Source organism: Pleuronectes platessa, chromosome 3 (assembly GCF_947347685.1).
Source record: "Pleuronectes platessa chromosome 3, fPlePla1.1, whole genome shotgun sequence".
In the NCBI taxonomy this organism is placed as follows: domain Eukaryota; kingdom Metazoa; phylum Chordata; class Actinopteri; order Pleuronectiformes; family Pleuronectidae; genus Pleuronectes; species Pleuronectes platessa.
In genome coordinates, this window is record NC_070628.1 from 21,305,809 (window position 1) to 21,328,724 (window position 22,916).

The 22,916-nt window shown below is 43.8% G+C and overlaps 1 protein-coding gene across 1 annotated transcript in view; it reads left to right on the top strand.

Annotated features, from left to right (window-relative positions):
• Window positions 1-22,916, top strand: part of pkd1a (polycystic kidney disease 1a) — a 64,206-nt gene that overhangs the window by 30,742 nt on the left and 10,548 nt on the right. Inside the window, exons 18-45 of the mRNA XM_053419338.1 lie at window positions 301-431; window positions 1,813-4,436; window positions 5,305-5,502; window positions 5,602-5,901; window positions 6,043-6,488; window positions 7,369-7,519; window positions 8,703-8,855; window positions 9,593-9,733; window positions 11,275-11,596; window positions 11,827-12,043; window positions 13,717-13,876; window positions 13,969-14,121; window positions 14,282-14,426; window positions 15,513-15,845; window positions 16,005-16,093; window positions 16,268-16,583; window positions 16,975-17,152; window positions 18,019-18,283; window positions 18,368-18,563; window positions 19,258-19,428; window positions 19,538-19,681; window positions 19,884-20,094; window positions 20,192-20,318; window positions 20,439-20,549; window positions 20,848-20,897; window positions 21,546-21,760; window positions 22,502-22,580; window positions 22,670-22,785. Coding sequence (XP_053275313.1) covers window positions 301-431; window positions 1,813-4,436; window positions 5,305-5,502; window positions 5,602-5,901; window positions 6,043-6,488; window positions 7,369-7,519; window positions 8,703-8,855; window positions 9,593-9,733; window positions 11,275-11,596; window positions 11,827-12,043; window positions 13,717-13,876; window positions 13,969-14,121; window positions 14,282-14,426; window positions 15,513-15,845; window positions 16,005-16,093; window positions 16,268-16,583; window positions 16,975-17,152; window positions 18,019-18,283; window positions 18,368-18,563; window positions 19,258-19,428; window positions 19,538-19,681; window positions 19,884-20,094; window positions 20,192-20,318; window positions 20,439-20,549; window positions 20,848-20,897; window positions 21,546-21,760; window positions 22,502-22,580; window positions 22,670-22,785 — 7,742 coding nt within the window. The remainder of the gene's footprint in view (window positions 1-300; window positions 432-1,812; window positions 4,437-5,304; window positions 5,503-5,601; window positions 5,902-6,042; window positions 6,489-7,368; window positions 7,520-8,702; window positions 8,856-9,592; window positions 9,734-11,274; window positions 11,597-11,826; window positions 12,044-13,716; window positions 13,877-13,968; window positions 14,122-14,281; window positions 14,427-15,512; window positions 15,846-16,004; window positions 16,094-16,267; window positions 16,584-16,974; window positions 17,153-18,018; window positions 18,284-18,367; window positions 18,564-19,257; window positions 19,429-19,537; window positions 19,682-19,883; window positions 20,095-20,191; window positions 20,319-20,438; window positions 20,550-20,847; window positions 20,898-21,545; window positions 21,761-22,501; window positions 22,581-22,669; window positions 22,786-22,916) is intronic.

Here is a 22,916-nt window from a genome sequence, read left to right on the forward strand (position 1 = left end):
ACATTCCCACCCTCCCAACTGTGGTGCACTCTTTCACTTAGTTTCCCTCCACTCTCACCATTCTTGGTCCAGAGAGGCTTCCTGAGTTTTGAGTTTCCACTTCTCTTCTTCCAAACCCTCTATTGCCTTGTCAGAGAAGATTCCCACTTTCCAGCAGCTTGTGTGTGTGTGTGTGTGTGTGTGTGTGTGTGTGTGTGTGTGTGTGTGTGTGTGTGTGCGTGTGCGCGGAAATGGTTGTTATTACTTCTCTTCATCTGAACTCCTCTTTTAATGGTTTTACGTGTCTCTGTTGTGTTGCAGCTGGTTTTTTGGTGACGGGGGATACAAGGAGTTTGAATACAAGCCTCCCTATGCCCCGGCCCTCCTCTGCCCAGACTCCCCCAACCAGGTCCTCCTAAGCAACAATGTCACCTATATCTACTCTCAGCCAGGTAACCCCTCACTCATCTTCCATTCTATTCATTTAACTAGAAGTGTACTCTGAGAGCGCAAACCTCCGCCAAGGCTAATGCCATGTCGGAGCCGCATTTCCAATTAAGTATCTAGACTGTGGCAGCCAGTCATCTTCAAATTTGTCCTGGCACAGTTTCATATTTATTCAAAAACAAACTTCTCATGGTAACATACAAGATCTTTAATTTAGTTTTTTCTCCATAGCTGTTTGTTGTGTGCGCGCACTATCTATATATGTGTTAGCTTCCACGCAGATAGTCAGACCTCATAGATTTTCACTTACCTGACAATCCAATTAGTTTTTCCCGCAATAGACTCCACCCATGGAATCCACACATTTATTTGGATCCGCAAAAAAAATGTATTCGAGCTTTCCTGACCCAAATCTGTTTTTGCGTAATCCTGTTAACTAAAAGACAGATAGACTAAACAAAAGCATAAGTTCCTTAACTGAGGCAAAATTTAAAAGGGATGAGCAGTTTGTAAGTTTAAATATAAGTTTGAAGGTTTTACATGGATCTTCTCATTTTCTTTGATTTTAGGGCCTCTGTGGTTGTGTTTCCACTGTCACCTGTTGAAAAAACCTTGGTCCAGACAGAATATGCATCTGCTTTGGAAGGAGTGAAAAAAAGACTCAAATGTAGCGAGTCCAGGCCACACATCAAAAAAATACTGCAACACCGCAGCTCTCTTCAGCTTGCTTTTACTGTAATGATACAACATGAAACAGGGACTGCATCAATTTACATTCTCTTCTCAACTGTCTCTCTCTGCTCAGAATGCAAACTGACAGAGAGATTCCTGGGCGCATGTTCAAAAGAGCGACATGTGGGGGTTTAGAGTTCAAAATACTCAACTTATTCATATCAAAATAAAGATTCATAAAATATGAACCCATTTGTCAATAGAGACAATCTCCTAAATATGTTAGAACTGATTTAACCTACATTTATACAGGTAGGAAAAATCCATACTTCCCCACTCCTATTATTATGGGCAAATGGAACATCCCACTTGGGACAATACCAAGTCACTCAGTGTATAGGGGCTTAAAGTTGGGTGTTTGCAGGATGCGTAGCAATGAGGTAATGTATTGTAATTCTCATTCAGATCTCATCCAACTTGTTTGTAAGAGACCTCGAGTTGGCGAGGAACAGACTCGAGGGTTCTGGTCTGTACGGGTTAGCCTTTAGCCCAGCGCGTAGCCTGACTCGCTTCCCCCGCTTCTGTTTCCATGTGATGATGTGTGTCATAAAGAGGCTGCGTTATTAATACAAGATTATAATATTAATACAAGATTATATAGCTAATTTTACCACTTTTGTCTTGCTCTCCAATTTCCCCCCTCTCTCTGTACAGGAATATACTCTGCGCTGGTGTCAGTATCCAATCGTTACGACAACATCAGTCAGAGCATCAACATGAGTGTCTACAGCATCCTCACGCGTGTTGATATACAAACAGAGACACAGCACCTCCTCGCTGGCAAATCAGCTGTTTTTGAAGCTCACCCCCTGCCCTCGGCCTATGGAATTCAATACGACTGGCACTTTGGAGATGGTTCAGCCCCATTACAAGGTCGCCGCTTGGAGCACACCTTTGCACTGAGTGGCAACTTTAATGTGTGCGTATCGGTAAACAACACCATCAGTGCTATGGAGGCTTGTGCTGAGATGTTTGTATATGAGGAGATTGAAGATCTAAAAGCGGAAAGCTCATCTCCAACAGAGCTTCACAGCCCTACTGCCGTGAGGGCCCGCCTTGCTTCAGGTAACAACATCACATGGACATACTCCATGGGTGATGGAGCTGTCTACTCTTCATCTGAAGCTCACGTGACGCACAACTACAACAAAGATGGCAACTACACAGTGAACGTGACCGCCTCGAACGCTGTGAGCTCTGGTTGGACAATCCTAGAAGTGCAGGTGTTTGTCTTCCAAGTGATAAGGATGGAGCCGTCTGGGTGTGTCCAAGAGCAGACTCCAGTCAAATTTCAAGCCTGGGTTTCTGGTAATGAATCTGCTCACCTATATGAATGGTGCTTCGGGGATGGAAGCCCCAACGAGACACACCAAGGCAACCCCAGAGTGTCACACACCTACTGGAAAAGTGGAAACTACCACCTCTCGCTGCTTCTTTCCAGCGGGGTCAACAGGGCCACCAAGGCTAACTTCTTCAACTTGGTGTGTGTGCAGCCAGCTTTGACCCACATAAGCCTTCCCATTGAGAAATCCCTCTATGCTGTTGGAGAAGACATTCTGTTCCAGGTCAAAGCTGAGCCAAGGTTTAACTACTTTTATCAGTGGGACTTTGGTAGAGAGGAGGACTCTGTGCTCATCCATGGTTCTGGGAATGTTTTGAAAATGTATAAAAACCCAGGTCGGTACATGGTGACAGTCACAGTCTTCAATAACATCTCCAGCAGTAATACCAGCGTTGTGATTGAGGTTCTGATGCCTGTAGGACCAATCGTTATTCAGCACAATGGCACCAAAATCAACAACTTAACACTTCAAGCACCGTATGCTTTCACAACTTCCTCCCAGGCCTCCGATGTAAATTACACGTGGAACTTTGGAGACGGGAATACTTTTGCAGGTCAGAATACCCTCCATACCTACAATATGTCTGGAAACTACAATATCACACTGACAGCAGCCAACACAGTTAGCTGGAATCATACTACTCTGCCTGTTGCTGTGCTGGCACCAATCCGTGGGTTGACCGTCAATGCCAGCTTGGTCAACGTCCCTCTGAATGCCTCGGTTCACTTTGAGGCCCAGATGGAGAAGGGAGATGGCGTCCGGTTCTCTTGGATCGTTTGTGACCACTGCACCTCAATACCAGCGACCCACACCATGTACTACACCTTCCGCTCTGTTGGAACTTTCAACATCATCGTGACGGCTGAAAACGACGTTGGAACGACACAGGCGAGCATCTTACTGTTTGTACAACGTGAGCTGGAGGGACTGCAGATTTTAGCAGAGGAGGAGATTGGAGGAAGTGGAGGCACCAAAGAGAACAGATGCTGCTTTGCTACGAACCGCCTGCTCCACCTTCAAGCTGGACTAAAGGAAGGAACCAACATGACATTTACTTGGAACATCATCAGAGAACTAGACCCAGCCAGCTCAAGCTTCAACATAACCGGAAAGAACGTGGAGGTGAATTTCTCTAAACCAGGCCCATGTGAAATCTTCCTTCGGGCCGCCAACCTCCTGGGCCAGCTTACCATCAACAGAACCATCCACTTCATGGAACCAGCAAAAGGCCTGTACCTGCAGATTAGCAACAATCCAGTTGCGGTCAATTCACCAACTAACTTGACAGTCTTGACCATGGAGGGCTCAGACTTGCAGTACCGCTGGTCTGTGAATGGGGATACTCTGATATGGAACAAGTCCTGGAAGACCCACACCTTCAGCAGTCCTGGCCAGAAAGTAGTTACTGTGGAGGTCTTCAATAACGTTAGCTCAGAGGTTGTTTTAGAAACTGTCAGTGTCCAGGAAATCATTTCTGGACTAACATTCACAGCTACCAATGTAACGGACCCAAATTACATAGCAACAGGCGCTAATGTCTCACTCCAGGGAGAGGTTCTGACAGGAACCAATGTGACATGGACATGGCTGATCGACGGAAGAACAGACACAGGAAGGAGAACCTCCCTGGTTTTCCAGGAGCCAAAGATGGCCCTCATTACTCTAAATGCCACCAATGATGTCAGTGGGCAATTTGTCTCCAGGGAGTTATTTGCTCAGGACAAGATTCAGGGGTTGGAGCTGAGGGCAAGTAAGAAGATTGCAGGAATTGGCGAGAAGGTGGAGTTCACCATTTCTATGGCAGCAGGGTCGGACGTTCACCTGATCCTCAGCATCAGTGGAGATGCCACTGTTATCACCCAACCCAACCAAACCTATGTCCACGTGTTCAGTAGAGTGGATACCTACATGGTGAATCTCACTGCTCACAACCAGGTAAAGTCAAGAACATGCATAACAAACATTAGAAGATAATATAGTATCAATGCTTTGTCTGTTCATTTCTCACTAAAATTATAAAATATAGAAGATAGACTCGTTAACATTACATTAAAAACGGCCAAGGCTGTTAAATAATATTAACTGGTTAGCCTTATATAGATTTGTTGCCACATATGAAAAGTAAAACATGTACAGTTCGATAGAATTTGCCAATGAACCAATTCATTTCTTCTTTCTCTGCATATATATTTATACAAAAGGTTTATTAATCACTGCCTCACATTTGGGTGTATTTAATGCTGACAATCTAATGACACACAGACCGTAGCGTCATGGTTTCTTGGTTTGTGAATCTTGAAAGAAAGACCTTGACCTTGAAAGAGCATCTTTAAAACTAGAATAGCACTCACCAGAAATCTAACGCCAAAAAGTTCCATCAAGCTGCACCAAGTTTTACTGGATCGATTTTTCCCTGGGAAATTGGTGAAAGTGTCAAGAAAAATCTTAACAATGTTAAGCATCAAAATTGTATGGGTATTTTACTGATCCATACCACATTTTATTCCTAGTCTCTTGGTAATCCGTTCAATATTTTGTTAAATAGTCAACAGACAAACAAATATACAAATGCAGATTAAAAATAACCACCTCAGCAGATGAATTTAAAGTAGATATGTGCCTGAATCATATAATTGAGCATATTGTTTGTTTTCGACTAAAATATATCAGAATAATTAAAATTATGGTCCAACCAAAATTCACATGAATCTAACCACCAGTACATTTCTCTTCTTTTGAATCAACTGAATATATGGACATGATAAAAATAATTAAGCCAAACTAATGCAATGTTACAATCCAGGTGAGCTCCAAGAGGCGGCACCTCCAGGTGGAGGTGATGGAGCCTGTGCGTGGACTGTCCATCCTGGGAAGCTGCACAGCAATTCCTGTCGGTGTGAAGAGACTGTTTGTGGCCAACATCCTGACAGGCAAACCCGTTAGCTTCCTGTGGACTATTGATCTACACCACCTGCACAAGATTTCACATATGGGAAAAGAGGTCAGCTCACTCAAATAATAAAGCCTTTATAGTTGTGATTTACACCACATAAAAAAGCAAAACGGATGTAATGTATCGCAATGATTCCCCCAACTGCAGGTGTCATACACTCCAGAGGAGGCCGGTTTACTGACCATCTACCTTAAAGCTATCAACGCCCTGCATCACCAGAACATCACCATGCACATCCTCGTGCAGAACCTGCTGACGGCTTCCTTCCTGTACGCAGCACCTCAGGACACGTTCATCCATAAAACAATAACCCTGATGGCCTCTATCACTCCCAGGTCAACCCCTGTGGAGTGTTTGTGGGACTTTGGGGACGGTTCTAGTCCAGTTCACACCAACACCACAACTGTGGGTTATGAGTACAAACACCCGGGACACTATATGGTCAAAGTATGTCCCTTTGAATTCCATAATTCAATGTAGATAATTTCTCTGTTGGTTGATCCCTTAAAACATGAGAATGTGTATTCAACAGATGCTGTTTGTGAAAGCTTAATTGTAATTTCACCAGCGTGTTTTTCTCTGTGTCAGGTGAACTGCAGCAACCTGGTGAGCTGGGTGTTGGCCCAGGTGGAGGTAAACATCAGTGTGTTAGAGTGTGAGGAACCAGAGGTGCAGGTGGTCCAAGCCCCCCGCCTGGCCATCTGGCGCTCCCAGCCCACTTTGGTGGAGGCCAGTGTCGATCTGAAAGGCTGTGTGCGCTACGGGGCTCAGTACCTCTGGCAGATATACTCCAAGCCCTCCTGTGATAATGACAAAGACGACCAGATGTCTTCTGGAGCCGTGACCAGGCCCTCTCAGTCTTTGCCTGTTCCAGTCATTCGCCTGCCGGTGGAGGTGGATGTGCGGCGGCTGCAGCTGTCATTACCCAAGATGGCTCTGGTGACAGGAAACTACAGCTTGGTGTTTTCTCTGTCATATGAAGGCGTGCCGCTGAGGAAGGCTGCCTGTCTGCAGCTGAGTGTCATGGCTGCCAGGTCAGTAGAAAAACTATTTCCTCCATGTAAAGCTGTCGATTACTTGTTCCCACCCCTCTTTATTTTGGTTCTAAATAAGCATAAATCTGATAGTTTGATGCCGTGTGAAATCAAAGCAACAATTTTTTTTTTTTTTATTTAGTCACTTTAAATTTATTCTAGTACAATGGATACTATGGTAATCTACTTTTACAATAAGACCACGTTGATTTATAGAATAACACGTTTTTGCCATTCACACAACTGTACACATCTGCATTTGTAGACAAGATGACACAGAAGCCAAAGAACCATGTTGACTAACAATGATTTGGGGTCTGGCACTAAACGTTAGTGCATTCACTGCAAGCTCAACTACAGGCTAACAAGCAATCTCAGCAAGCAAGTGGCAGGTATTGATGTTCGAGCATAATGTGTCAAAACTAATTGTTTGGCTCAATTGGAGCTTAACATCGATAAACATGGGTGAACGTGGCCTCTAAGGATAAACTAGCGGGTTGGATAACTTCACTTAAACAGCCCCACGTCAAGTAAGATCGAATGACATAGCAAGCATGCAAAAGTTCTAAGTTTCTTGTCCAATGAACACAACACCAGGGAGGCCTCTTGAAGCTCTAATCAATATGCACCGATTTTCAATTTTTGTTTGGTTTCTTACTGAGCGAGCTACGGCTAGGTGCTAGCTCCAGCTCTGGTTGTTGGTGTGAGACTTAAAGCAGTTTGTAAGGTTCCAGCATGGAGCACCACAGTGACATAGTACAGCTCCAGGTGTCCACAGACATGCCATTCTCCTTATTATAAGTTTGTGTACCATTAAAAGGATTTGAAGGTATAAAAACTACTTAGTGTTGCTTTAATTTGATCCTGTTTCCTTTCTCAGGCTGATGCCCATTATAGAAGGTGGTACTTACAGGGTGTGGTCGAGGACGCAGGACCTGCAGCTCAGTGCGGAGCAGTCCTACGACCCCAACTTGGACCCAGATAGCCAGTCACTCCTTCACTACCACTGGGAGTGTCAAAGTACCTCAAAGGTAAGAACAGGCCAAACATGAAAGATGTCCTCTGCTCTTCTGCTTTGGCTCTTGTGATTTGTCGGGATGGTTTCTTTCTCTATCTCTTTCAACAATTGACTCGAGTCTAGTCGAAATAAGAGAGTGCTGAATTGTCAAACGCAACTCTCAAACTCTTTACTGATGAATTTATGTAACGTACTTTAGAGCGCAGACTTCATTCTGAAAAGGAGAGTGTGGAAAAGTTGTGTAATGGTCATCTGGTTCTGAGTTCTGCAACCGCCTAAAGAGAGGCCTGGCAGCATTGATGTGACAAGGAAACCTCAGATCAGTTTGTGAGTGTGCCTCTTTAATGCTGAAGGTATAGGACTTGGTTTTAGGCTAATGGTTAGGTTTAGGAGTAGAGGTATTGTCAGGCTTTCAGAGGCACTGAAAGGACGCTTATGTAACGATTTACTGATGAACTCAGCATTCCACAGCTTGTGCTTTGCTCCCTACCCTGACAATTATAGACTTTAACATAAACAACAGGCACACATTACACACATACTCACATGTATGTTGTGAAAGATCACTTTAGGTAACTTTACATCCACATACATTCAGTATGTGGAGATTCACAAAAACCCTAAATATAACCACTGCCTGCTTAATTGTAATCTGACTCCAAACCTTAACCTTAATTTATCCTTAATCTTAACCTAACTCTAATCCTAACCCTGACCTAACCTTAACCATTCGACCCATAAATTAACCTTATCCCAATTGACAAACTATATACAAGAGGAAAGGTGTCCCTACTGTTTTTAAGTCAGAATATTGTTCAAAAAGTTATGATATGAGAGAAACACGCTCCCACAAAGCTGCTGTAAAAATAGAGTGAATAGTGATAGAGTTTTGTCCTCGCGCCATCTTTGTGAAATTTCACTGCATTTTTAAGAACAGGCCTCATCGCCACATTGTTGTCCAAATAACTGTGGAGTAGTGACTCATTCACTTGCACATTGTGCATTTTGCCGCAAGCAAAACACAACTAATGACCATTACATGTGCATTAAGAAATGTTTTTTCTTGTATATTTAATGTTGGTGTAACAGTGAAGTTTTATCAATGTTTCATACTAAGTGGCGAGTAAGTATCATTCTATCTAATTTCCCAGTTTGACAATGAGCTGCTTTAGTGATGGTCCAATCTGTGCTTGCAGGGTCCAGAGCACTGCTCCACTCTGAACTTCGGCTTGGGCTCCAGCGGTCCAGTGCTGGGAATCTCTGGCTTTGAGCTGGAGGCAGGCGTCGAATACACTTTCAAACTGACTATCAGCAAAGACAGGATGCCACCAGAGTCCACCACGCAGACTGTAAGTGCACACAATCTCCTGCGGATGATAATAGATCCATATTTTAAGTCTGTGGTTCCAAACTTATTGTGTTAATAAAAAGAATAAACAAATTATTTATTTTTCGATTGATCTTCAGTCTAAGTTTGGGGTGAAGGTTATCGGAGAGCTCATATGTCATACTAGCTGGGGGTCAACTTCTGTACTATTGGTGTGACTCACACCAATCGGGAGCAAAATCTTACCAGTCTGGAAAAACAGTTTCATGGTGGAACAGAGGTTGTGTTTCTCATTAGTTTCATGCTCTTACCATTACTTCAGTGATAATTTATCAATGACACTGTCACCAAATATTATATCAATACTGAAATTATCTGTTTAGTCTTTCAGAAGATTGACCTGAGTTCAGTGCCTGCCTGAAAGCAGCTCTGTGAAGACATTTCAGTTGAATTGCTGAAGGTCATCACAGACCATGGCAGACTTTACAATTTCTCGTTTTACTCGTGTCATTTCTACTCACTTATCTATTTATTCACGAAAATATTTGTCTTGACATCTCTGGTCAATTGATCAGCAATGCATGTTACTGAAATGTGTTACTGAAGCTGCTTCCAAAACAGATTAAATAGGAAGTGGCATTTAGACGGTGAAAAAAAAAGACACGGTAAACAAAAGAGGAGGCAAATGTGGTGTAAATAACGTGGCATGACACGGTGGAGGGACTGTTTCCCATGCTATTGTCTCATGTCGCGTTACAGGTGTTCGTCCAGAGTGGTCACATCCCCATGGTGTATCTGGAGTGTGTGTCCTGTAAGGCCCAGTCCTTCTACGAGGTCAGCCAGAACTCCTACGTCTACCTCAGAGGGACCTGCACCAACTGCCAGGGCTTTCACCGTGGGGTAAACAAACACACACTCACACACACACACACACACACACACACACACACACACACACACACACACACACACTCATGATGAGGTCACTGCTTCACAGTAGCGACAGTGAAATCAACATTTCCAGACCCTCTTTTCCTTCTCCACCTCATCTCCTCCTCCCTCCTTTATTGAGTCTTTCAATATGTGATGCCGGCAGGGTGTGGGTGTGAGAATGAGGTCATTGTACAAGCAGAGGGGAATGTATGTTATGTCCTTACCAACACAGAAAAAAAACACTTGTTGAGTCACTGGGCCTCAAATTGCAAATACCAGTTGACTGTGCTCAGCTGTTCTCTATCTTACTCACTTTTTAAATCATTTCCCTGTAGTTTTCCAGACTACACAAGGATAGTTTTTCATTAACATTCTGTTAAGCTGACCACATGCACTGTGGTCAGCATCAACTGGAAAGAGGTTCAGTCTACATCAAACATTTCAGTTCATTAAGTCAGTTGTACGGAAATGCTTTTATAGTGGGGCTGCACAAAGTATCGAAAATGTATCGTCATCGTCATCGTTTCCCTATCTCTCTCTCTCTCTCCCTCTCTCTCTCTCTCTCTCCCTCTCTCTCTCTCCAACTCGCTACAGTTTAAAAATGGATTGGTCTGTTGCCACAATATTAACACGGATCATCATTTAATTATCACTTCTTTTATTAATGAGTTCAATCTTTCTTCAGAGCACTGCATTCGTCATCAGCTTGCTCGCTCTTTTCCTCCCTCGCTCTTTGTATCTCACAAACATACACACAAAGACAAATGTGATCAGACGCATGTTTAAACCGAGTCTGGGTAAAAACAACACACTTTGTAAACTTAGTAAATGTATGTAGAGCTGGTGGAGATGGCGAGGCACAGAGAGGAGGAGCAGTTAATAACTGACAGAGCTGCTCAAAACTAAAAATAACTTTTCAAGGTCCAAATATTTATGTAAAGACTTTAAATGATCACTTCTGAGTGGAGCTGTGCATGGCTCCCTGGTGTCTGCCCCCGGAAAGCTGTGCGCCTGCTAGCGGCTATGGAGCTGTCTGTGGTCTCTCATCAGTAGCCAGGGACTGTTTATGTTTATTTATCACAAGTCATATCGTCATCGCGATATTCAACAATCCTAATCCATATCGCATTTTTTCCTAATGTCTAGCAGGCCTATTTTCTAGTCAAATATTCCAAAGCTGGAAATAAACGTTTTACATTGATTATAAGCCAAGCTCTGGAAATATCCAGGAGACACAGTTCAGCCAATCTGTGAGACTTTAAGTTACAATATGGACCATCAAGTGGACATGACAATTCAGAATCAAGCAATCCACTAGTTTCTCAACAACATTACATCTGTACAATTCTCAAAGGATACGCAATATATGGATGAATAATTGCAAAAGTTAGTCATATGTGACATCTAAGTATTGTTGCCTGATTTTAAGTTGCGTACTTGCTCTATGTCTCTGAGTAAATGACCAAGTGTAGTTTGCTAAATTCTCCTCCTCTGCCTCTGTGTCTCAGCGTTGGAGTGCCATGACTCTACAGAATGAGACTCTGGTCCTGGACTCCTCCTCCACCACCACTGGAAGTGGCGGCATGAATCTGGTGCTGCGGCAGGGCGTCCTGCGCCACATAGACTCCTACATCTTCACCCTGCACGTAACAGACGGCAGTCTGGATGGCGAGGGCGTGGCCTCCATAACACTCCATCGCAACATGCCCCCGACTGGTGGAGAGTGTCATCTGAGAGGTGGAGGGGAAGCAGGAGTGGAGTACGGAGACGGAGATGGTGAAGGCTGGGAGCTGCGCACGCTGGTGGACAGGGTTCACTTCAGCTGCTCAGGTAAGAAATGTACTCGAAGTATAAAAGTAAAAAGTTCCCTCCTGAAGGCCATTTCTACTGGCTGTATCGGTGCAAAGCAAAATGAGACTCAAGCCACATTATTATAGTTTGAAGTAGAAAGTTCAACACTTATACAGATAAATGTACCAAAGTACAGTAACAAAGCACTTTTACTAATCACCAATTACCATCTTTTCCTCTTTTCTGTCTCCTCAATTTTTTGCAACCAGGTTACACTGATCTGGGCGACTCGGAGTCTCCGCTGCTCTACAGTCTGCTGGTGACGCGCTGCAGAGAAGACTTCTGCGAGGACTTCTGTGTCTACAAAGGCAGCAGTCCAGAGCACTCGGCCTTCCTGCCTCCAGGCTTCAGCTCAGCCCGACAACGTGTTGCGGTGTCCATCACAGTGGAGGACCATCAAGGAGCTGCCATCACTGCACTGAACAAGTAACAACATTTGACTTTTCTGTTCTTGAGAGGAGTGCAGCCAATTACTGCAAATAGGATTCAGACATTCATCTTCTTTGTGTTCACCTCCGGAGCTTCTGTAGCCCTCTTATGTCTGCACATCAGTGAAGTTGTGCCAAGGTTTTTGCTGATTTCTCCCTTTCCTGCAGAAAATAGATGAGAGAAAACCCAAAGAGTTGACTTGCACTTCTGACAGTTTAAAGAGATTTCAGCCTCTCCGTTGCCAAATTATGATGCAAGAGTTTTAATGTGATAATGTGTGAAAAGCTGGATAATATTATTATATGTCCCCAAAGTTGGATCCTGGTCAGGATTCTGTTCATGTTTCTCAGAAAAAAAAATTCAAAGCTGTAAGTAAATCTGGTCGCACTTTAATTTAGAGTTTAGTCCTTATATCACTTGAAATAGCTTTAGAGACAGTATCACAAAAAAATGATATCATGTTTTAACTTCCACCAGCTCTTCAATGAATTTATAGTATTTAACTAATAATTCCAGAATCTGTCTGTCTGTGGCTCGCATATCTTGAGAACCATTTACCTTATCAGCTTCACATTGGCATGTGTATGGTTAAGGGCAGAAGGAAGTGCAGTGTTGAGTTTGGTGCGATGTGACATATGGATAAACTTTGAATAAACTGTTGACCAGCGTTCTGTAGCAGCAGCAGCCAGGACTCATCCAGATAAGGGACAGTGTTGATCACGACAACAGTACGTTCACGGCAACGGCTGCGCTCACGTCAACTGATTCTCCAGTTCAAGGTTCTGTGACCTACAGTAAGTTGAGGTTCACCAAACTTTGAGTTAACAGGTGAACAGCTCTTTGTGCAGCAGCCGCCCTTTATCTGCTGGATTACTCAACAGTTTCCTAAGGCCAAGCTAGCCGGCTCATTCCACACAGTCAGGTTTAGAATAGACACTGCACTAGCATGAGTAAAATATTGTATTTTTTATTGGCTGCACATTTTCAATAAAAAGACATTGTCTATATTAAACTAAATTTCTACAGAAATCAACATGACATGTTAAGTATAGCTGGATAATTTGGCCGTAAAGTTGCATTTGAACAACGTTCAGCTGAATCTAAAAATGCGACACTCAAGAGAAGCATCCAGTATTATGCTGTCACTCTACTGAATCTCTTAAACAGGACTACAAATGAGCAAACTATTTTACTGGAGGTAAGTTTTAAATATATCTACCTGGGATTCCTTAGAAAGAAGATTTGATACAAGTGTATTATCCTGGTAAATACAGTAATTTGTGATTATGCTATGAAAGGATCCAAAACACCCAAAGAAGGGAATATAAGTTTAACTCATCTGTGCTCAATGCTAACATCCTCATGCTCACAGTGACAGCCCGTTAGCATGCTAAAGATGACCAACATTTAACTTTTCTAAAGGAACTTGCCTGTATCAGATTTCATGATTGACCATCCATTAGGTGTCAACACATTTCACTCTAAACCACAAGTTTGTAGAGCTGTCAGCAGATTTCGCCATCCCTGGAGCTGTGCTAGAATAATAAGGAATTTATTTAATCTGAATTTAAACAAAACTATCCTTGCAGTCACATTGGTCCACAACAATACTCTGAAGTTATAAACAGAATTTTAAATAAGAGTTCCTTTTGTTTTGTGATGGTGCCCAGGTCCATTGAAGTATGGCTGCCACATCCTCCCTCGGGGTACAGCAGTCTTCCTCACTGGCTGTCTCACCTGACAGACACCAAACTTAAAAAGTTGCTGGAGCAGGGAGACTCCCAGAGGGTCAGAGAGTTATCACTGGCCCTTATCACAGTCCTGAATGAGGTAGGAGAGGCCACACAGCATCAATGAGTACATCCACACTAATTTATAGTATATTAAACATACTTATACCTGTATTTACTTTCTCCTTACAGTATGAGCGGCTTAGACAATCAGCGCGGGTGTCCCGAGACGAGCGCGGCTACAGAGTCGGAGTTCGCAGCAACATCACCAGAGCCCTGACAGCTCTGGATCTGAACACTGTCAACGACATCCAGCAGACCTCTGCTGCTCTGGCACAGTGCACGGTGAGCAAGCTGAGAGGGAGGGGGAGGTGGGAAGGAAAGGCTAGAGGGCACGAATAGAAAGAAAGAAAAATAGGGAATTGGAAAGGCGATGAATAAAGTGAGAAAATATGTAAACGGAGAAGAAAGCACACAACTGATCCGTTCCGCACGTGTTTTCCAGGCGGTGAGCCGTGAGTTCGTCTGTGAGGAGTGTCAGAACAGCACTCTGAACAAGCTGGAGTCCATGCTGGAGATTCTACAGACTGACACCAAGCAGGGCACCGTCACTCCCACTGAGATAGCTGACAACATCCTGCACATCATGGGTAAGACTGAGAGTTTGCAGTTATTCAAATTGCAGTGTTTTTCAGGACGATGTGGATGAACAAACTGTCACACACATCGGGAGCTGTCAACTAGTCATTTATTCATGTTCGTCTATTGCAAAGTGGAGGACAGCACCCTCTCACTGCGGATCTTTATCCAGATCTTACACCTGGTCTTTAAGAGGAGACAATAAGAAACAGCTGCCAGAATATCTTGGGCAATTTCCCACGTACCTTGTTTGTTCCAGAACATGTTAGTTAAATCTGCACCAATAGAAGATTGATGTTGAGACAATATAAAGCAAAGAAGAAGAAAAATAAGCGTCTCACAGGACTGTCTTTGCTTCTGATGCAGTAATGTTTGGTGGATTTGAAGAAGTGTTGAGTACTGTGCCTGAAGTTGGTGATCCCGGTATTAACACAATTATGATATTACAGTGGCAATCAAAAAAACCTGGTCCATTCAAACTGAAAGTCTACTACCCACTAAACAGTGAGGCATGCCAATCAATCCAATCAATGTATAGGTAGACGCATACAGATTATACCTCAAACCATAATTATGAAAGTGGCTGAAGGTAATATTTATTTTGAAAGACCCTTTTTTCCTGTATGTACTTTACTTAACAATGATATACATTTTGTATTTGCCTTTGAAACCTGTCCTGTGTTTTAATAATAAAAAGTATTAGTATCTGTCTGGTATCGACCTTGTGAAAACTCCCTCAGTGTCGGACTGAAGGATTAAGTAGAGCTGCGTAAATCTATTGTACAACTACCTCTCTTGATTATAGTGTTGCTGTATATAATTATACAGTTTCAAGTTTAGTTACCATCCCACAAATGTCTGTTTTGTATTTCTGTATTTTTCCATTTTTCGGTTTAAAACGATACCTTAATTTCGACTAAACAGACATATTCAGATTTATCAGGGATTGGATCACACTATTTCTCGAAAATACCTATTACCACCCACCAACACTCAAGATTTATGAGAAAACCAACTGCAGTGATAGAAAGGTCCCTGCTTATTAACCTCATCTTTTCCTCCTATGTTATTAATCTCATATACCCCCCCCTCTCCAGGTGATCTGATCCATCAGGTCAGCCAATCAGCCTCCCAATCTTACTTCCAGCCCTATGTGGATTCCCCCTCACCCGCGTCCAACTCCTCCTTCTCCTCTTCGGGTGAGGAGCATGGCGGCCCCCTGTTGGACTCCTCACCCTCCTCATCAGAGCCACACCCCCTGCGAGTGGCTGCGAAGGCTTACAGTCTCTCCTCGGTGCTCATGATGATCCTCCTGCATGGCCGGGTGCTCAACGAGGAGCCGCTGGTGCTGAGGGGGGCTGAGATCGCTGCAACCGGAAAACTGGCAGACCCCCAGAGCCTGCTCTGCTACCATGGCAACAACAGTCCAGGTGAGCATGTGTACCCAGTGAGTGACTCATAAGTTAATGAACGCTACGTTTGTGTTGGTGAAATGTTAATAACTTCATTATCTGTAGAAAATAGACATTAAAAGGACTGTGACTAGATGTGTTTTTTATATTCCTTCGGTCCCTCCTTCTGTTTTCCAGAGTGCCAGCGCTTCTCCATCCCACGAGCTTTTAACAACAGTCTCGGCAGAGCGGCTGCAGGAAACAGCATCATGCAGCTGCTCTTTCAGGTAACATCAGGAAACAGCTCACATGACCGAAACCACTCGATCAAGTACAAGGTTCTCCTTTAGAACTTTGTCTATAGATCTCAGTGTCTCATCATCAAACAGGGAATGAAATAACTTTTACCTTCTTGTGTTCTCCCTCTCAGCTTCTTATCTCTCTCCTTTTTTTCTCCCTAGGTGGAATCCAACCCCTTCCCCTTCAATTACGTGGCTAACTACACCGTCTCCACTGAGGTGGCCTCCATGGAGTTTCGCACTGAAAACGGCACGCAGATCCCAATCTCAGGACTGGACGACAGTCTCGCCATCACTGTTGCCATCAACAATGGCAGTAGTGCTGAAGTGGGCGTGGAGGGCTCTGGTAGCGGCGGGCTGCCCACAGCTGGAGCCGTTAACATCAGCCTCTGCGACTCGGTCGTGGTCAGGGTCAGCGCGGGCAACACCAACAGACAGGCGGGGCTGTTTGTGCAGCTCAACTTCACTTCTCTGGAGGGTGAGCTCCGACGCTCACAGTGCACACAGTGGAACACCACAGGGACATGTGAACAATATAACAACCAATCTAATACAGACACTGATTGCTTAAGCAAACAATGTTGAGTTATTGACGCTGTAATTTAGTAGCAGTGTTATGTTGGTGCCTGGTGCTTTATAATCTAATGTCATTTTATCTTAACATATATACTTCAGTATTTAATTGTAGCATGAGAAAGTCACAATGTGACTGATATAGATTCATGAAATACTTTCTATGGAGGCTTTACCATAATGGGCATAAATAGGTTCAAAGTTACATTAAACCCACAATTGTATAACAGTTGTTTCTATTTTTTTTTACGGTTTTATGTTTTGTTCTTTACTGAATTCTTGTTTTCTTCCTCCAGATGCCTCAGAGATGGACAACAGAGTTGAAGATGAAGAGGAGCCATTCATCACAGCTTACCTTGACTCCCATGCAGGGCCGAGCGAGTTCAACTGCACAGACCGAAGACGAATCTCACTCAGTATGACCAGGGGCCAAGATCTGGACCACAAGAAATACACCTTCTTCCTATCACCAGAGTAAGTGCCCTAGTTCAGTCACTGCATTTTAACATGATGTCTACTGAACATGTACTTAGTGAGTTTAGAATATGAAACTCAGTGCAGGTCTATTATGGCGTTTATGACCACACCTGAACATATGATAGTCCTCAGAACAGTATCTGCAAGCACACAACCTTACTCGCAAGCCAGTATTTCTGCTCCACATGCTCAACTGTGGTTCCACGAGCAGGGGGTGGAGACCAGTGCGACCTCGGCCATTGCGAGGCACCCCTCCCCTCCTTCAATTGGTTAGTTTGAACACTTCAGTCCCCAGCCTAGGACTGATCTACCCCTCCCCTTCATTTTTTACAGCAATTGCAAACTTTGTGGATCATATCTACCACTGCTGTCGACCCAGAAGCCCATGTTACATGTTGTCTATGCACTATTTATTTGTGTTAAGGGCATTATAGAATGAACTGGCTCAACCTATCTTATTTTTTTCCCAATGATGACATTTCTCCGAGATTGTCTTGATGACTAAGCTGCCTAGAAGGGGGTTGGAAAATCACAGATATGCTGGGGACTAGAGTGTTCAAAGTGACCAATGGAAGGAGCGGAGCTTCAGCCACTTCTCCCTCAAAGTTCAACATGACGAATGACGGGCATGTAGGGAAGGGCGAGTCCGTGCTCCTCTCTGGGCTCATGAAACCACAGTTGCATGCGGAGCAGAAATGCTCGGTCTCAATTATGCCTTTCAGCTTGTGAATAGTGTTCTGTGCACTCCTGTCATATTCAATTTTTCACACTAATTAAATGACATAGTCGACAGTCTGTCCTTAAAGCTGGAGGCCTGTTTGTTTTGGATAAGGTTTGAGTCACGTTGTTCCTGTGTTCCACAGGTCCTATGACACCACACTGGACTACTTCATCAACGTGAGTACGCCCTGCAGCCCCGGCTCTCGGTCTGTGGGCGTTCGGCTGGAGGTCGGGGTGTTTGCCTCCCTGTGTCAGTACTTCAGTGAGAGTGACAAGCAGTGGCGTACTGATGGCATGGTGCCCCTGGCAGAGACCAACGCCAGCAGAGCTTTTTGCCGCACAAAGCACCTCACCTCCTTCGGTGCCGGCCTGTTTGTACCAACCAACGCAGTCAGCTTTACGATGCCAGTCAGTATCACACGAAAATACACTCACTCTCTTTGTGCACATTCGCCATTAAACACACACTTAAACCATTTCCCCCTTCCTCAGGTGCGTTCTGGTGCACCGAGCCTGGTCGTGCTGTTGGTGTGTGTGTTGGGTTTGCTCAGCTATGTTGTGGCAGCGGCCATCTTGCACAAGCTGGACCAGCTGGATCTGCGCCGGGCGGGTGTGGTTCCGCTCTGCGGCCAAGACGGTCTCTTCAAGTACGAGGTTCAGGTGAAGACTGGCTGGAGTCGAGGGGCAGGTGAGCCGGGGTCACTATTACACAGATGCAGGGTGACAGCAGATTTATATGTATTTGATTGTATTTATGGCTTCTATATGTAGTTTCAACAAACACATTTTTTCATCATTGATTAATGTGCTGATAATGCATAAATATTAGTCCCCTAAACATGCCTTATTTGTTTCATCAAGATAGAGAAGAAAATGTTTTTTCATATATAGTTTTTCTTTTTACCTCTCTGGCCCAAACGAAATCCTTCCACTAAGTTTTGTGGCGATCCATTAAGTAGTTTTTGTGTAATCCTGCAAATAACGAAAACATTAACTCTTTGGCAGAGGTCAAATCAAGAAAAAATGTCAGTCACAATTTCCAAGATCCCCATGGTGATACAATCAAATTTCTTATTATGTCTGACCAAAACACACAAATATTATTTTTCCTATGATATTCTCATATTTAAGAAGCTGGCACTGTCAAATAATTTGTTCTTTTGCTTGAAGAGTTTATTACTTATCCAAACAGTTGCTGATTAATGCCCTGTTCATATTTTTAGAAAAATCTATTTAGTAAAAAAAAAATAACAAACATGTCAAAGAGAGAAAAGAATCTGCAAACAAATGACTCAACTTTTTCAGAAGCAAATTAGTTAAGAATTAAAACCAATCAAATGTTAATAAAGGTTGGTCTAGCAGGTTTCCATCTGTTTTCCCAGGCACCACGGCCCATGTAGGAATCAGTCTGTACGGGCGGGAGAGCCGCAGTGGACACCGCCATCTGGACAGCAGGGGAGCCTTCTCACGCAACACTCTTGATATCTTCCACCTCGCCACAGACACCAGCCTGGGCAGTGTGTGGAAAATACGAATCTGGCACGACAACAAGGGTACACACACACAAGCACACACACACATAGAAAGTATAGAGCTCTGTAATCACAACATGTTTAACCAGCTGATATTTGAGCAAATCATTGTTTCATGACCTTTCCTCAGGTCTGTCCCCAGCGTGGATGCTACAGTACGTCCTGGTGAAAGATCTGCAGACAGGAAGAAGCTACTACTTCCTGGTTGAGGAGTGGCTGTCGGTCGACAACGAGAAAACCGATGGGCGTGTAGAGATTGAGGTGGAGCCATCAGGTAAGAAACTACACTGATTAGATGATGAAATTCTCCTTGCTCCTGACACGGCTTCTCAGCCTCACTGCTCGACTCCATTTTATCTCCTAATGCGGAGCTTTGGAATGACTTAGGATATAAAAGCATCGGAAAGCATTTTTTTTTCTAAAAACAGACTTGGTGTGCAAAGACTTTACTCTTGTCTTCCTTCACTTTCTTTTAGAGGAGGCTGTGCTCCGTCATGTGCCCCGTCTCATGTGGTGTGAGCTGCAGAGGGCGCTGTGTGAGAGCCACCTGTGGCTGTCGCTGTGGGAGCGGCCTCTCCGCAGCCCCTTCACCCGCCTGCAAAGAGCCACTTGCTGCACTGTGCTGCTGCAGCTGCTTCTGCTGGCCAACACACTGTGGTACAGCATCGTGGTGGACAAGAGATACAGGTACTAGAACGTGTGATGTTGGTGTTTTCGTCTTTGTCAATTACCACTTTGCAGCTGCTGATCTGTTCCAATATTTGAATGCTGTCCTGCGCTGCAGCCCGTGGGCCGTGTCGCAGCTGTCTTCGTTGAATGGAGAGACCGTGGCAGCCGGAGTGGTGACCTGTCTGATCGTCTACCCGCTCTACCTGCTCATATTCACGCTCTTCAGAATGAGCCGCAGCAAGGTAGCACTGATCTGCTGAAGACCAAAACAAACATTATCGGGGTTTCACTGCTTCCCAGAGGCCAGAAGCTAAATCATTTCTCTTTGTGTGTGTGTGTTTGTGTGTGTGTGTGAACGTCAGTGTGTGTCTGTGGAGCAGGTACCACCACAAATGGACCAGGAGTCTGTGGAGATCGATGACTTCCTGGAGAACTCTATGGCTGGAAGCTCCTTCCTCTTCTATAATGGCGAGGTAATGTCTGAGGGAAGAAATCTGGGATTTAAAATTGAACAGAGCCTGATACTATTATAGTTACATTTGTTGATATATATTTTAGTTTCATATGCTAATATGACATTTTAATTAATCCTGTGGTTCTGGTCTGGCAGTTCTTTCAGAAAAAAAATAAAAAACGCAGTTGAGCAAGAAAATAATTATATTTTACCCTTTTCTCTCTCTCTCTCCCTCTCTCCCTCTCTCTCTGTCTTTCTCTCCCTATCTCTCTCTCTCTCTCTCTCTCTCTCTCTCTCTCTCTCTCTCTCTCTCTCAGACCAACTCAGAAGAAACCAATGTCGATTTGCCCACACCATCAACCAAAAGGTGAGCTGCTCTGTTGCCATGGCATTTGATTTAGATAACGTGTGATTTAATGGAATACAAATATCAAGTACATTTTTCAGCTGTCGGGCTAAGCTCGGGCCAGAGAGAATAGAAAAATACTAAGGCTAAAATGGCGGGCCTCCTGTTTTGTCTAGCATATCTATCCAAGAGACTTTTTTGTTTGTAATGAAAAGTCACATGGCCCTATCTCCATCTTGTTTAGATGACATTCACCTCAATATGAAGTTGATCTGATGAAGCCCTGAGACAAGTTTGTCAAAGTAAAAAATGTGGAAAATGGCCACTAAATGATACGCCCATTTCAAATTACTCCAAAATACAAATACTTTTTCAGGCTTTGAATTTCCTGCAAACTTTGGTGAGAATTTGAGCATGTGTAGGTCCTGAAAAAGCCCATGAAGCGAAATACAAGTCCTTCGAAATAAAATAGAGCCTCCCACCGGAGGTGCTCGGGGCCTAATAAAACCAAAAGCCTTATTTGTTCCAGCAGCACTGAGTGTACTGTTATTAAAACCTCATTACTGTTTTATATCTGATGAATTAGAGATAATGTAAGGCGGCTATTAAAGTGACCGAATAATTTGCTTGAGACTCTAAATAATGCTAATATCTCACTGTGTGTTTCAGTGTGGACAGTTGGACCATGGCAGAGGAGGATACGGAGGACAGGGATTGGCCGGAGCTGTTGAGTGACGTGTCTGTGGTGGGAGGGGCGGGGCACGGAGCGGGACTGCCCAGGCTGAAGAGGGGTCAGGGGAGCAGGCACTTGGGTGTTGACATGACCTTTAACCCTGACGATGAGGAGGGGACTGAGCAACGCAACAAATATTTCACCTCTTCAGGTAAAAACAGTAAGACTTTTAAAACAATTGTTCAGATCAGGTGAATAAAATATGCTCATACTACATACCGGATACTTTTTATGCCTCCACGCCCGCAAACAGCCAGTGACCAGAGAAATAATGTTTTCAGGTGGTCGATTTGCTCGTCTTTATGTGGCCCTGGGAACACAATGTCTTAAGAAGGCCTAGATGGAAATTCTTCAAAATAAGTACAGACATTCACAGACTAACTAATAAGAATTTGGTGTTTAAAGGTCGAGGTCACCATGATTTTACAAAATATGTTTTGGTCTTGGTTAATCCAACAGCTCCAAAAAACCTTGAGGGAATTTGTTCAAGTTTCATACAAGTGTTGACTTGAACTCATAGATGAACTAAATGGATTTTGGTGGAGCTCACCATGACCTCACAAATCTCTTTTACCTGATGAACCTGTTGACTGAAGAACTTTAGAGAATCCTTTCAAACTTTGCACAAATCTTCAAATAGGTCAAGGTTACAAAACATGTTTCAGCCTCTGACACTTGATATCGTAGGTCTGCCTTTAGGAAATTACTTCTTGAGTTTGATTGGTTTAAATTCGACACTTTGATTTGATTAATCGGTTAATTGATTACATTTCAAAGGTCACAATGAACTCAAATCAGTCCGATTAAAAAATCTATGTAGACAGAACTGCACTGATTGGTCCAGTTGACGTAATGAGGTCCAAACTGAACTCACGCTGCTTTTCTCCCACAGATGAGGATCTGATCAAACACATCCTGGCAGATGGACAGAACTTCTTTCCCCAGGCCGATGAAAGTGAGATGGCCGACCTGTAAGTGTGATCTCTGAAAAAGACACAGTAGACGCAAAGAATTACCTGCATTACTCTGAACGAGTTTAATGTGTTTTACTGTGCGGCAGGTCGAGCATTTTCGGAGACAAGACTGAAGTGATCCTCCTCCAGAAGCTCAATGAGCCTCTTCCTCTGGAATCTGTCAGAAGGGACCCACCGAAAACTGCTTTCACCGCGAATACAGGTGTGTGTGTGGGTGTGTTTGTGTGTGTGTGTGTGTGTGTGTTACAGATAAATGTTTTGGTGGCATGCCTAGTTTTTTATCCCACTTAAAAGTCCGTGACACTAGAAAGCTCCGGTTCTTCCTTCAGTGTT